The sequence below is a fragment of the Fopius arisanus genome, unplaced genomic scaffold (assembly GCF_000806365.1).
Source record: "Fopius arisanus strain USDA-PBARC FA_bdor unplaced genomic scaffold, ASM80636v1 scaffold00009, whole genome shotgun sequence".
Lineage (NCBI taxonomy): Eukaryota > Metazoa > Arthropoda > Insecta > Hymenoptera > Braconidae > Fopius > Fopius arisanus.
Genome location: NW_011887748.1, coordinates 220,610 through 235,638, shown reverse-complemented (window position 1 = coordinate 235,638; position 15,029 = coordinate 220,610). Strand labels below are relative to the sequence as shown.

The 15,029-nt window shown below is 40.0% G+C and overlaps 1 protein-coding gene across 5 annotated transcripts in view; it reads left to right on the top strand.

The window, feature by feature from the left end:
* The window catches only part of LOC105273994 (serine/threonine-protein phosphatase 4 regulatory subunit 1), a 71,034-nt gene that overhangs the window by 48,373 nt on the left and 7,632 nt on the right, over nucleotides 1-15,029 (top strand). For 4 of the 5 annotated variants that reach the window (XM_011316769.1, XM_011316770.1, XM_011316773.1 and 1 more), the window contains one exon: nucleotides 14,398-14,510. In XM_011316769.1, the coding sequence (XP_011315071.1) occupies nucleotides 14,398-14,510 (113 nt within the window). Of the gene's footprint in view, nucleotides 1-4,896; nucleotides 5,340-14,397; nucleotides 14,511-15,029 lie in introns of those variants that run through there. The other variant, XM_011316771.1, reaches the window with a different exon arrangement.

Genomic DNA, 15,029 nt, shown 5'->3' with positions numbered 1-15,029 from the left:
ACTGGGTTATTGGAAAAAAATTCTACAAAAATCATAAAAATCCGGGAAAACCTGAAATTTCATCAAGTTTCAATATTCTAGGTTCACTCCTACCGAAAACTCACGAATTTCCTTGAATTTGATCTAAAATTCGACTTCTCAGAGTTTTTTTTCCAAATTCGATTGTGTCTCGCGCCCGGGAATAATTTCCATATTTTCTCGGAAATGTCAAAAACCGAAAAATGCGCATCACCGTAATTTTTATTCAAGTTCTGTTCTCGGAGGTAAGTCCTCCCCACTTTTACCCCAAGTGTGTTGGTGTGTCACGCAGGCGCAATGGACTTAGACCGACTCGTGAAATAATAATTGCTCTCATTGACATTTTTTTTTCTTTCCTCTGCAGTTCATTCACTAGTGTAACTATACATGAAAGAGGAGATATGGTGAACAGTGTGAGTACGCTTGCGCACCTTTCACTACTCATACTCCATTCTCCCACTCACGATTCTAAAAAGGATATTCCATCATCCCCTATATCGACTACAAGAATCCCCATGAATTTATTATTACAGGTAAATTCGAGGGAAAACTACTTCTGGTGAATTATACAACACTAGAACCCAATAGCCAGTCGTTCCTTTATTTACATTGCTTGAAAATTATATTTGATCCGTTTAACAACAGCAAAGTGATGAGGAATTTCTATAGAATTCTTCACTGCTGAATTGATGAATTTTCGGAAAATCGAGGCAATAATTTGTTGAGAATTCAATTGTATTTGATGTCGACTTTTCACTTTCTGTCGGAAAATTCGAACATTGAAATAATCAATATGTGACACCAACAACTCGATTTTTCTGAATTTCCATGATGAATTATAAACCTGGTGACCGATTTTACTTGAAATTTATTTCAACCTCATAGAATTTTAAATTCAAATGACTTTGTGCCTTTAATTTTCTAATTATTAAATAATTAGAAAGCAATTAAAAGGCACTTGAGCGACTAATAATTCAGATGAATTCGAATAATTTAACATGAAAACAGTTTTTCAAATGACCATTTTCCAAGTTTTCAAAATCTTCTAATTAAATGTTACATTTATTGAGCGGTTTCAATCAAAAACGGAATTCATCCTCCTACAATTGAAAATCCATATTCATACTGCCTGAAATTTTCTAAAATTTCTACCAGTGTACTGCAACTCTCGATAGATGTGTAAATTTTTTATCCATCAAATTTTCTTCAATAATAATGAAAAAAAAAAACAGGAAAGTAAAAACATTTCTATACACCCATTCATTAACGAATCCGTTAATTTCCTCAATATTCTTACCGTAATTTTACATATAAATAGGAAATCAATTGAGATTTTCCAATAAAAATTAGATTCACTGCGAACTCATATTCTAAACATTCTAACTCTGAATAATAGTGTTCCATTAATTGAATCGTGTACTCTGAGTGCAATCAGTGATTTTGATAAGAAACCTGAAATTTTTCCCTCCAAAGCTCAGAAGAGGAATGATTGAGGGTAGACGTGTGGAAATTCGTGAGGATACCTGACTCTACGGGTATTCATTCACAAATTCTAACGTCGATATCGCCTTTGGGCGTGCGTTACTCTGACTCACACGATGACGATCTGTGAGTGAGTATGATGTTTGTGAATTCCACCGTTGAGAGCGGTCTCAGCGAAAGAGAGCGAGATGAAGGAAGAAAGAGGGAGATAAAGATATGTGTGTTGAATGAGCGCGGGGTTAAAGGAGAAAAAAAAAAATATATATATATATGTGTGTATATAATATTGTGGAGTGGGGTCAAAACTTGAGGATAAGGGGAACAGAAACGTAGAGGAGGAATTTCCTGTTGTGAACATCTTCGGATGCATCTGCTGGTGGTGTCGTTCTGGCCCTCTCGGCGTATCAGCTAGTATACCGGGTGTACTTAGGAGGATGTTATAATGTGCATGTACCATGGGGGGCCGTACACCCCTCCACTCACCGACAACTAAATCCCTCACAACGAAAAAAATATATTCTTGGATCAATCCGGGGATTCAGTCAAGAATTTATTCCCATTTTATTCAAGTAGACAATCTATCTGAGTTTTTGGGATTATTTTTTCATTCATTTCTTTTAGGATTAAACCGGATTTTTTTTTTGAGAAATTGTGTCTATTCACATCTATTTATTTGTAAATGCTTTTTTTTCTTTTTGGAAATTTTCGCGTTTATTTAGTTCAAGGAAAGTTCAAGGAAATTTGGTTTTTATCGTGGGTGATAATTGAGTTTTTGATGAGATTTTTAATTTTAGAATCTGTTGAAATATTCAATATCAAGTACAATTTGTTTTTTTGTAAATTGAGATTGAAAAAAAAAAAGTTTTTGCTTGGGTTTTTAATTTTGGGGTTTGCCAGAATATCAAGAAGTTGATGAGGAATCAATGAAGAATTCTAGAGACATGCTTCTTCATTAAAAATTTCAAGTAGTTTTAATTAAAATTTCAAGGGTAATTTTCTAGGAACGCAGGAATGCATCACACATCAGAGCATAAAAGTTTAGGATTCTCCGAAAGACTTTTGCCGCTAGCTAAATTGTTCTTTTGAAATTGTCAATGTTCAACCTCGTTAACATTTGACTGAATTATGGAAAAAGACTGCCTCAACAGAACGGTTATATCCGCATTCCAATAGTACCGCTCAGTTCGCTTTCAATACTTCTTGTACTTAATGTACTTACATCAGACTTTGGATTTTTTCATCTAAATTGTAATCAACTACCATCAAATTACAAGTTAATGTCCGCACATGCTACTTTTTAAATTCCATTCCAGAATAATTTGGGACTAACAGTAAATAATTCATACTGAAGAAGCAAAAAAAATTTAACGCGTGCGATTTTGGAGAAATGTGGATGAGCGGTACACGGTGGAAAAAAAATCAGACAAATTACCATGAAAATCATCTAAAAATTACAGAACGATTTTCATAAAGAATTTTTCAGAGTAATTCGTAAAAATCTATATTCTGAAATGTATTTATTCCACAAATCTCCATTCAAATTCTTGAGAATTCCCAGAATTTTCAAATAAATATTTGTTGCATCTTAGATTTTACGGGATAGAGATTCTGTTTCATTTAAAGAGAGTTACTTGAGTCTAGAGTCAAGTAGAAAATTAAATTCCCAGCGGTTTCCATGAGAAAATGGATACTAAAAATGATCCGAAAATTTAGATAGATGGATCATGATTGAATTTTTAAGGAATTTCGTTAGCGGATTGGGAGTAACTGGTGTACGAAAATGAAGATTTCCCTTAGATGATCGGTTCATGTCCCTCCTCCCCTACATCTGTACCATCTAGGGTGAATCCGTAGTAGGTCATTGGCCGCGTTGGTTAAGCCACCGTATGCCACTGACCTTAATAACTCCAACGGATCCACTCCTTGTGCGACTTTGTCACTGGTATGACACCTAGACAAGGACTGTCCCCCCAACCGGCAAAATCGCAAGTCTCAAATGCGATTTGAACTGGGAAATCAATGGCAGGAAGAAGAGATGGATCATCAATGAATTTCGCCAAAAATGGTATCATCACGAGAATTAACCCCCCCAAGAAACCCAAACAAAATAAAGGCCAGGATCTTTCCCATGCAAATGCCTAGGAAGACAACCCCGGAGTATGACACGATCGAAAGACAATATGACAGAGACAAACCGAGTGTTACCTCCATGATGAAGAACAAGAGAGATAATGAGACTGATAGTGGTGGGAGAGTGAGAGAGAGATGGAGAATTGGAGAACGATGCAGGTCTGTTTGGCGGCGAGAACTGGCGAGAACGGCGGTCCTCTTCTGAGAAGTAACGGGTCTGTTGTTTTATATCCCCCTGTATACCTCTCCCTGCTCAACCATTGGTTTAACCATGAGCATGTGTGCACCACTGTACACACAACATACATACAACATACATACAACATACATACAACATACATACAACATACATACAACATACATACAACATACATCAGTGTAATGTGTATGTCCTCAGAGGTTGTCGTCATCACCGGCTGCGAGAGCCAAAAGTACTTGGCATCTAAAGCAGAACGGGGGGTGGAGGGGCAAAACCACTCCTGAGTTCCAGGGCAATATTCCGGGGCCCGGGGGCCCGAACCCTGAACCCTCCCCTCCCCACCCCTCCCAAGTTCTCGGTGAGAATTTTTCGGCGAAAAATCTTGTAGGCAGTAGCTTTGGGCCGCGTGCGTTGGTTGGTGCGCAGTTTTGTGCGTCAGAGGCGCGTGTTAGTTGGGCTTGGGTTTAATCTGTGTTAGTGCTTGGAGAATTTTTTTTTTTTTTCATGTGTGAGTGAGTTGTATGGGTGTGAGGGTTGATTGAGCATGTGTGTATGGGGTTTTGGTGAGTGTGTGCTTGGTGGGACGAAGCGTGGCAAAGTACGAGGCCGATCTTTTACTCAGTGTGGGACGGACTACGGTACCGTTCGCATCGACTGACTTTCACTCCAACTATTTTATTTTATATTTTTCAACTCCATCGTGTCCAACCATTTTCGGGGCATTTTAACAAGTGATTTTATGGAGATTCTTGACGGTTCGATGGTTTAACGACTTTTTTAACGCCTGTGAGAACACGTGATTTTTTATTTCTATCTCTTTTGGGTATCAGTGGAGATTATGGAGGTTATTAATGTGCGACCGAGTGATGTGGAAATACCCTGGTTTTGTTTGGATGAAAGAGAGATTGGCACACGTGGGTCGATGACGCCGCTGCGCGACCGGAAACGACGCGGCTAGAATTCCCCTACCTCGCAACTCCCACTCCTCTCATTTTGGCTTCTGGCCGATTCACAAGGAGACTTTGGAACTGACAATTCATCGGCCAGAGCAATGACACGTGCTCGAATTTTCATATTTAAACCTGCAGTGTTTGTGATTGCGACGGAAGAACAATGGAGTTACCCCTCCATCGGAGGGGGAAAAAAAAAATGAAAATGAGTCGTGCTCATTGGATCGGTAATTGAACGATTTCTTATGGCCATTGAGGCTTTAATGGGTTCCTCCCCCTCTTTGTTTCTCCTCCTTACCCTTTTAACCGTGCGTCACGCTACACTACGGTGCGCCATAGTACTATAGAGACTTCCGGTCTGGACGCAGGAAGTGAAACACGCGTGGATACCGTGTGTATAAAATCGTGTTGTTCCCATAGTACGAGGCCTCCAGTGCATTACCTCCTTCGAACTATCAAAGTTCAACGCTATGAAAACATGGCTTATGTCGAAAGTGAAAGAGAGAGGAGAGAAGCCAGCGATAACAATTGTGCAAGGAATAATGGATAATCAGTACAAAGTATGCTATTTTATTTTTATTCACTCTCATTATTATTTATTTTTGCACTATCAAGAGGGGGGTAGCGTTAATGAGAGGCACGGTGGAATGCCCCTTGTAGTGCTGCAACCTTGGTTACTTATTTACCATTATTATTTTTTTTTTCTTTTTTTTTTTCTATTATTTTTTTTTTGCATTAAGTATTTTTATCAGAATAAATCCGAGTAATCGTTGAAAAATCGATCCGCATAAATCGAGAGCTCAATCTCGCCCTCACCTTCGGATTTGTACTTAATGAAAAAGAAAAACTAAAAAAAAAACGAGAAAGCACACGTCAAAGGATGGAACAGGAGAGTCGCGTTGGTTCGCGATTACTGGCGTCCACTGTACCCTGGAGGTACCTCAAGTTCATCGCTCCCGCGCATGTGCAAATAGATATACACCGCATAATACACGCGAGGCACAACACCGAGGCATTCATATCCCCGTTGTTTTTTTTTTTCCCTCAATTTGTTTTTATTTCACGTATTTATTGTTCCCTCGTTTCTCGGCTCGAAAGAAACTCGTAAGCCAACCGAGCGTTTAGTCATTTTCAGAATGCGAATTTTCCGATTTATTTAATCAATGGCAGTGATGAAGCGTAAACAACAGAGAGAGAGAGAGAGAGAGAGAGAGAGGGATCGAGGTTGTGGTATGATAGGGAAGGAAGGGAAGAAGGGGAGGAAAGGGAGGAAAAGGAGGAAAGGGAGGAAAAGGAGGAAAGAAAGATGAATGTTGAGAGAGGGGAATATCGGTATCTTTTCGGTCTCTCCGGCGGCTTGTTTACGTCGCGCCGCAGTACGACGGGGTGAGGTGCACTGGGTACTGATGGCTATCCAACGAATAGAGGGAGTACACCCAACATCGGTGGTACGGTGGCGGCGCGTCGGCTGGTGAGGAGGGCCAGGAGGGCCGGGAGGGCTTCCCGAGGAGTCCGATATGAGGGCCCAAGCAGCGTGAGAGCGGGCGCCTCGGTCGGGCCATTTAGTGCAGTGGGCGCTCTCCCCTCTCCCTCTTCCTCTTCTGGTTCTTCTTTTCCTTCTCTTTCTTTCTTTTTTTTTGCCCCCCCCCCATTTCTCCCCCTTTTTTTCCACTGTTTTTCCCCCCACCGTTTTTTTTCTCCCCCTCTTACCTCGTCCCTCTCTCTGTCCCACACTCTTCCGATTACCCTCGGACTTTGTCGAGTTCCTCCGGGAGAAAATCAACGAACCTGAGGTGCAACGAGCGGAGAGATTGGCGAGAAACAAGGATGGACAAACAACTGTCTGAGTCGGCGACTGCCATGACAGAGCGGAATGCATGAGAAAACGATGGCCAGCGACTTCTGTCTTTCTCTCTTCCTCTTGTTACTTTCCCCCTTAAAGAGGTACACCCAAATAATATCGCATATGCATTTCTTGTATACCTCATCCACTCATCGTTGTGTTTTTATTTTCTTTTAAATCGTTGCAACTTCCCCTTGAATAATTCATCCCGATGGTATTGGTATGTAACAAACGTGCCATTGGAGTGCGATAAATTGTCATGATGTATCCTGTGACAATTCTCTCGATGATATCTACAGTTGCAGGTACCTGTGTTCCATTCTCATCGTGTGTCAATCGGTCACTTAACGGTCACTCACGTCGTAATATTGGGGGGCGGGAGGGGGGGCTCCTTTTTTTCTTTGCTTTTTTCTTCTCTTTTTTGTTATTGCAGTTCTGAGGAATGCGGGATATTCATCGCCTCGGTATCGTGGAGTATCCGAACCACAGTGATAAATCGTTAATGCACTATTGAGGGTTTATATGCATGTACATGGTATCGTACACGTAGCCACAGTCGGTAAAACAGCTTGTGCAATGCAGTTTTTTTTTTTCTTTCTTTCTCATTTTATTGGACTCCGTGCGTGCCTCAAGAGTGTCTCGGTTGGGTCATTGACTCTTGGTTTCTTCTTTCTTCGAATCCTGGACCTCCCAACTCTGTCCTCATGGCCTCAGAGGAATGTGCGTGCATCACCTATACTGTTTAGATCCTACGTACAGGTTTCAATGCGATAATGTACCTCTCGTGCTCTTTGTCCTCATTCATATAACGCGGATATTGTCGACTGCTTATACTTTATGTATAAGCATGTCTGACGATTCCGTAGGTTCTTGAAAATTCACTCCATGATGATCTCTTTGACTCGACAAATTTCGGCTTATCTGTTAACACTCCACCACAAAGAGTCGGAGAATCTTCTAAAGAAATGCTAATTGAGCGGTTCAGTCTTCTTTATTAACACCTAACTACTTTGAGATTATCGGCGAGACCCTACGCTCTGAAATTATTTCTCAAATATTAACAGTTACATTGTACCTCTCGCTGCGTGCGGCCGAAAAACAGAAAACCTTTCACATGGTACATAATTTAGTGGTTGGGGGGGAAAAAACAGCTCAAATAAAAGGAAAAACCACTGAGAAACTATGAATGAGCCTCTTTAATACCTCCTTGCCTGCTCGTGGCTGCTCTGTCCTCCCGCGTTCTTGTATTCAACGACCCGTTAGTCAGACGCTCGACAAATATTTGCTCAGATTCAGAACGGCCCTCTCGTTCATTAGAAAGAGCCGGATGGCACGGATTCTTCACCTCCCACTTTCTAAAATTCTAACGATTTTTACGATTCTCACAGACAGAATTGAGGTACTGGTTCATTCGACAACAATAACTCCATCTACTTTCCCTTTCCCTTCATATCTTCTCGCTGTATTTAAAGAGCAAGGGATTTTTCATTTTTTTTCTATTCTGATCAGTCGATTTCTTTCAATGATCGATTTGCCGTGGAAGGACTCGCGGTCTTATTAATAATTTAAATGGCGGGAAAAAATCGGACATCTCTTTAATTCTTCTGTGATCCTGTTAAAAGAAAATTGAACGAAAACTCGGAATTATTTTTGGGGATACCAATAATTCTTGAAAAAAAAATGCTTAAAATTCGAAATATTGTATTCTTTCAAATGAATAATCATCTGAGTATTTCTATTCACCACATCATGATAAAAACCCCATTCCCATAATTTTCCCCCCTCGGCCGTAAAGTACTCACTTTCCTTCCCTCTTAAAAAATTAATAATAAAAACCCGCGCCACACACTGCACCCAAAACCGACGTACTTCTCATCCTCGTCCGCAAAGTCCCCTTTCCCCAGACGCATAAAAAAAAACTACCCAATGGTGGGTGGCGGGAAATTTGAATACGTGAATATCTCAAAGTGCACTATTTCACGAATAGGATGCCGACAAAATCCAGAATAGCCGGGGCGATTCGGGAAATAGTAATAAAAAAAATGATAATATGTTTACGATCCGGAGGTATTCGCACGCGTAGTGTAGCCAAGAGCAAGATACACTGGGGCGTGAGGGTTGGTAGAAAGTAGTGGGGGCAGTGGCGATGTCCTAGCGAAGGTCACGGTCGGGAATGCGGTTCGCGTCCGTCGGTCCAAACCCGCGCACTTCTCCTCCCTCTCCCATCTCTCTCTTACCCCCATTTCTTTTGGCATTCCCTCCTCCCTGCCACCCCCTCCCTATCACTCTATCTTTATCGCATGTATCGATGCTAGCGCAGTTTGCCGAGGAATGTACCAAATACACTGACCACCGTATACTCGTCCTACCTCCATCCACTTGTTTACTTCGTCTCGGGAGATGCACCTCCCTGTCCTCCCCACCCTAAACCCCCCCGCCCACCCTCCACCCTCTTCCCATCTCAACCTGTTCTCATCACACAAGAGCCCAGCCTCCGCATCTTTTCATTTTTATTTATCCTCTCTCCCTTGTTTTTTTTTATTCTCTCTTTTCCACTTCGCCATGGGCTTTGACTCGCAGAGTTATGTAGACTAAATCGAAAATCTTGAGTTATTGAGGCGAGTAATAACTGCTATTGATACCCGAAGAGTTGATAAAAAATCAATTAAAATTTGTGAGTTTGAAATGGCTGGATCTAGTCTGGCCTAGTATGAATCGTGTCTCGGCCCTGACCCACCCAAATGATATACCACGTATCGTGTGCAGTTAAGGGGTGACGGGCGCCACATGAATGCCCAGAGAGTGAAAAATGTAACACAAAAAAAAAACTGCGAATCCACAGTGACGAGGGGGAGAGAGAGAGAGAGAGAGAGAGAGAGAGAGAGGTGCCGGGAGTAGACAGAAATGCGGACTAACCGGTGGTCGTCGAGCGATGACACCCCTTGATATTAAAATGCCAGAGCCCAGGACGCGTTCTGAGGGGTGGAGGGTGCATCGAAAAGAGTGAAAGGGCATGAGTAGGTGAAACGAGTTGTGGGGTAACAAAGGAGGATAGGTTTAGGGGGTAGTGAACCGCGCCAGAAGGTAGAGGGGTGTTGCACTCGTCTCGCAAATCAATATTTAGCTTCTCTTTTTTTTTTTACTCGTCAAAACCTTCGAGGAAGAAGACCCTCTCTGTCTTCTATTTTTTCCTATTTTCTCCCCCCACCCCTCTCTCTCTCTCTCTCTCCTTCACTCTCTCAATTTCTTTCTCTCTATTGCCAGTTGTGGGTCAGTACAGGTAAGGGTTTTTCATGAAATGTGTCACCCATCCACCCAATAGCGATTTCGCGCGCAGCTGCATACACCATGACATATGTCGGGGGTATTTTCAACCCCTGAGCTGTGGGAGAGAGCATTCGCCCGTGAATTCCCCAAAATCTCATTTCAGAGGTGGAATAAGTCTAGGGAATTATTGATAATCTTTCGGTGTTTAATCGAGTTACTGAAGGGGTGAATGAACTAGTTGTGAAAGGACATCGGTCATTCGGAGATTTGTTGAGGGATTTGCAGTCTATTTATGCAGAGACGTACAGTTATGCACACGAAAGAGTGAACATGTTGCAAGTTGTCTAGTTAATTAACAATGACTAGGTGAAAACAATTTATATTGACAAACCACGCAAATTGGTACCTGTGAAAACAATTTATGGTGAAATTTACTTTGAGCTTTTGATTTATCGATTTCTTCACTTGCAATTGGGAAAAATGCTTTTTTTTGTGGGTAGAATGATAATATCTCTTTTTAGAGAAAGTAATTAAATCTGTAATGAAATTCGGATGAGAAAAATTTAACGCTTTGAATTTCATCGACTTTCCAAAATTTTCTCTCCAATTAATTTGAATTACACTTCTTCTAATTTTGTTTTTTAATATCTCCCATTTTACATACATGAACAAAATATATTATAAATCTCTCTTGGAATTAATACTTCAACTTCAATCATACACTAATTTAAAAGAATTGTAAAATCGGCTTAAACCCACAACCACCAGTTTACCACATAAACCCGTCACGCCCTCGGGTCTTCACTGAGTCTATTAACAATAAATAGCCACCAAATACATAATAATACAATTAATATTACCAAATTGCAATACCTAACATAAAAAAAACTATATCATTTCCCAAAAAACAATCTATCAGCATTGTCCCCATTCTACAACTATTCAACTCGATTACATAAACAATCTAAAAAAAAAACGCCGACAAAGTTTACTTAAAAAATTTGAAGACTAAACCGATGAAAAAAACTTCTTTCCCCAAATATCCTAACCTATCACCAGCAAATCAATATAAATACTTCCACAATGTACGGGTGATGCCAAATATATTTCTTACTGGTCAGTAAATAATATATCAAGAAAAAATTTTTTTTATTCTCAACGTAGAGTTGGCGCGCTGAGGGATCTATAGCGTCATTGTAAATGGTGGTAGTGGGGGAGGTTCATTCAGTGCCAGTAAAATAGTGGTTTGCGCAGGCGCGCGAGTCTGGCGTACACACGTTACTCACGCGGCCACTACACAGACGTGCCTCCGCGCGTATCGTATTTCCCCTCTCTCCCACCCCACCCTCCCCCACATTTCTCTCCCTCTCCCCTATCTCTCTTTGACTCTCTCTCCCTCCCTCCCATCGACAACCCTCCAATCTCTCTCCCCACTTTTCACCCCACCCCCTCATCGTCTCGCCCCACCAGTGGATGTTTCTCACCCCTTTCACTTCTCCCTTCGTCGTCGGCATTCCCCTTTCCGTAGTTTTCGTACTTGTCGTACGCTCACCACTCCAACGGTTATGTGCCACAGCCCTCGGTATATACTCACCAGTTCCTATCCCTCACTAATACCTTTTATAAATCCCTCGTCTACGTAGACGATTGCCAGAGGGCGACACTCGAGGATACCACAAACCCCAGTTGAAACGGCAACAGTGCAAATGGACGAGTGATTGAACTTTCAACTATCGTAATGCCGCTGTTGACGTTTATCTTTAATTCATGGCCATTCACCAGTTATGTGAGAAATCTTTTTTTTTTTTTTCATTTTTTTTTGTAGACTAACCCTCGAAACTTTCATTTTGCCATATTTTTACGCGAGGCTCGAGGTCATTTCCCTTTGGTGTTTACACGCAGAAGGGAAATATGGGGTTGAACAATATTTTAATTTGGTTTTAAGTGGTTTTTATTTTTGAGATTAAATAATTGCCACATTTTTGCCATGAATTTCCTGAATTTTCCGTGCCACATTTATTTCACCTGGAAAACCGAGAGAAACGTTTGGGGGAGATTGATTTATGGATCTACATGAACGACAGATGCACAGACAGAGTCGAGCCCCTATTTTTTTTTTCCTTCTGTTTCCTCTGACTTGCCATTTGGAAGCACCTGGAGAGCTGGAGGCACACGCAGAGTAATCTTTAAAAATTGCTGAGACAAATTGAGTTGGTTTTATTTTACAACGCGAATCGTAGAAGGCGAGAGAGAGAGAGGCTCTCAAACATGTGTTATTTTTTTTTTCTCATTTTTTTTTTGTAGCTAGAAGGGCTCTTTTGTGGGGTTTTTCACGTTGGTCGTAGGCTTTTGAAGGGCTTCGATGGAATTTCAATGAAACAAAATTGATCCGTGTCAATATGCATGATGCACACACTTATCTTTAAGGTAGCACCAATATATAGGGTGGGGTAGCTGCCATTTTGATAGAGGAATATACGGAGATGATGGAATGAGATCATATACGTCTCTTGTATGGAAACTCTATTAAACTTGACGGGATTTTCCCAGAGAATACTCAAAGTTATTGGCCTTCGTGAGTCTACTTCGGTGAAACACAATTTCCTTCGACAGCTAAAATTTAAAAAGAACTAGATTTCAAGAGAATCGAAAGAACCATTTTTTTTTTGTAATCGAAACTGAGGAATTCTGCATTTTGAATCCTGGATTGAAAAGAGGTAATCCTCTGGGAAGAAATAAAACAAAATAATCAAGTCTTACAAGATTTTATGATATTGAGTTTTATAATTTAATTCATTTAATTCGGAATTCAGCAAAATAATTGTTTCTCGTGTACTCAATGCATTTATCATTATTATGTGTTCAGTATATAATGATATAATTAAAAAATGTCTTTCGTTTGCGAAAATATTTATGAAAATGGTGGATAATATATTTTCGGAGAATCGACCCATGAGTTACATTATATTATGTTTTTAGTTATTATAATTATTAGCAGTTTTATGGGGAAAATAAAATTCTAGGAAAAAGCAATGAAATAATGGCTCGAAGAGAATTCTAGGGTTCCACAAGAATTTTTCCTGCCTTTATATAAAATTTTCCCAGAAACGAAATATAATACAGTATAATTTTTCCTGGCCGCCACTTAGTGCCTATTTTCTCGTACTCCCCTAGAATTTCCCTCGAAAATTCATCCCCTTTCAGGACTTGAAAAAAATCATCTCTAAAAATTAATTACCCGAGTGTTTCGCCCTGAAAATGACTACCCCATTAAAAATAATTATTCCTCCATTAAACCTCCCCAGATAAATCCTCACACATTTTCAAACTCAAATATTTCCAATCATTTATTAGTCCAGACTAAACTCTTAACTCATATCTCATTCGAAATTATTAAATTCAGGGATAATTTTGTTTCAATGGCATTGGGACTCAGAAGATATTTTTTAACTGCGAAGAAAATTCTTTCTCGAGAGAAAAGACTGGAAAAATGTGTGGGTACACCCACTTGATTCTATATATGGCACGAAATAGCCTATATTTCGAGGAAGACCTCATTTTCCGCCTTCTCTGTCATTTAACCCGGGATGTAGCTAAAGTTTATATGTCTACATACTCAATGTATATATAGAGTACATATGTGGAGTGCGTCCCGCGCATTTTCGGTGGGTACACGCGGCCATGTTTGCGCGGGTGTCGTGGGCGTGGCGTCGCGACGCTGAAGCGCGCCACGATCGTCGGCTAGTCGTCGGCGAGTCGTGTCTGTTCACCTCCCCCACTTGTGCCCCAATGTTGGAGCCGCGTGGCCGATACACCGGCCAATGGTATCGCATCCTTTCACCACTCTCTCACTCTTTTTTACCCCCACCCCTTTTTCAATCACCCTCTCCTCTTGTCACATACAAGATCTTAAAGCACACCAACTCCCCCCCACCCACTCCCCATTTTCACCATCGGAGTGGGGGTTCAATCAGTTTTTTAACATTTTTTTCATCACCAGGAGAAAGTTTTCGTCTTTTTGAAACAATTTTTTTCCGAACAACTATTCAAGATCAGTTTTTATTCTTTTTATCAATTGAAAAAATTCATTCTTTATGTTAATGAATAATTAATTCACTTTTAGTTTCATTAGATCTTTACTTTTTTTGGATTGCACAATTCTTTTTTTTTTTGAGACAAAAATCAAATTTCTTATTTCATTGATTTATCGAGAGAATCAATATAAATAATTTTTTTCATTAAAATCGCAATCTCTCTAATCCAATTAATCCAACTAATGGAAATTAATGTAATTAATCTTTTTGATTTACTATATATATATAATATCATATATAATAAATTTAAAAATTATTAAAAACAGTGAAAAAAAATTCCAAAAGCTCAATTACTTTGGGAATGATAATTTTTTTTTACCACAGATTAGCTCAAATGTACTTTAAGTAGATTTTAATGAATAAAACCGTATTCCACATTTTTATTCACAATTTCTTTAATTTATTCTGTTACAGACAATTGGTAGGTCGACTTTTGGTGGACATTTTTCGGAATGCCGTCGACCATTGCACGGAGCTCAACGTCTCCAAGGTAATGCAGCCCGTCCACAAATTGGTTAACGACACGGGTAAGTTAAAATGCACTTAACATTGGCCTGCTTGCTCTCACAGTTGTATTATCGAGGATTGTAAATTACTGACAAATGGACAAAATCCTTCATTGATTAAAAATCAATCACCTCTCCACTGTATTCTGCTTGATATTACTCAAATTTTCCTGCACCCTTCGATTTTCTCATGAAGAACAATTAAAATGTCTGCGCACACTCGAGCAATGAATATTCAATTATTTGTGGAATTGCTCGAATGAAGTATGTGATAGTCGCAGTACAAAGACTCTTTCCTCTGTAGTTTTGAAGTATCGTAGGTTAAAGTAACGAGAGAAAGCTATTGATGGGTCCAGTGTCTCAGGGGTATCTTTGTCACCGGAAGTGAGACACCCTGGCATCTAAGAATGAGTCAAACCAGAAAATCAGGGGGATTTATTTTTAAAACCTGAACCCCCACGAACTTGCAATGTCTTAGTCTACCTCATTTTATTATTAAACATCACTTGAATGTTTTTTCACCGATGGAAACAACATTGA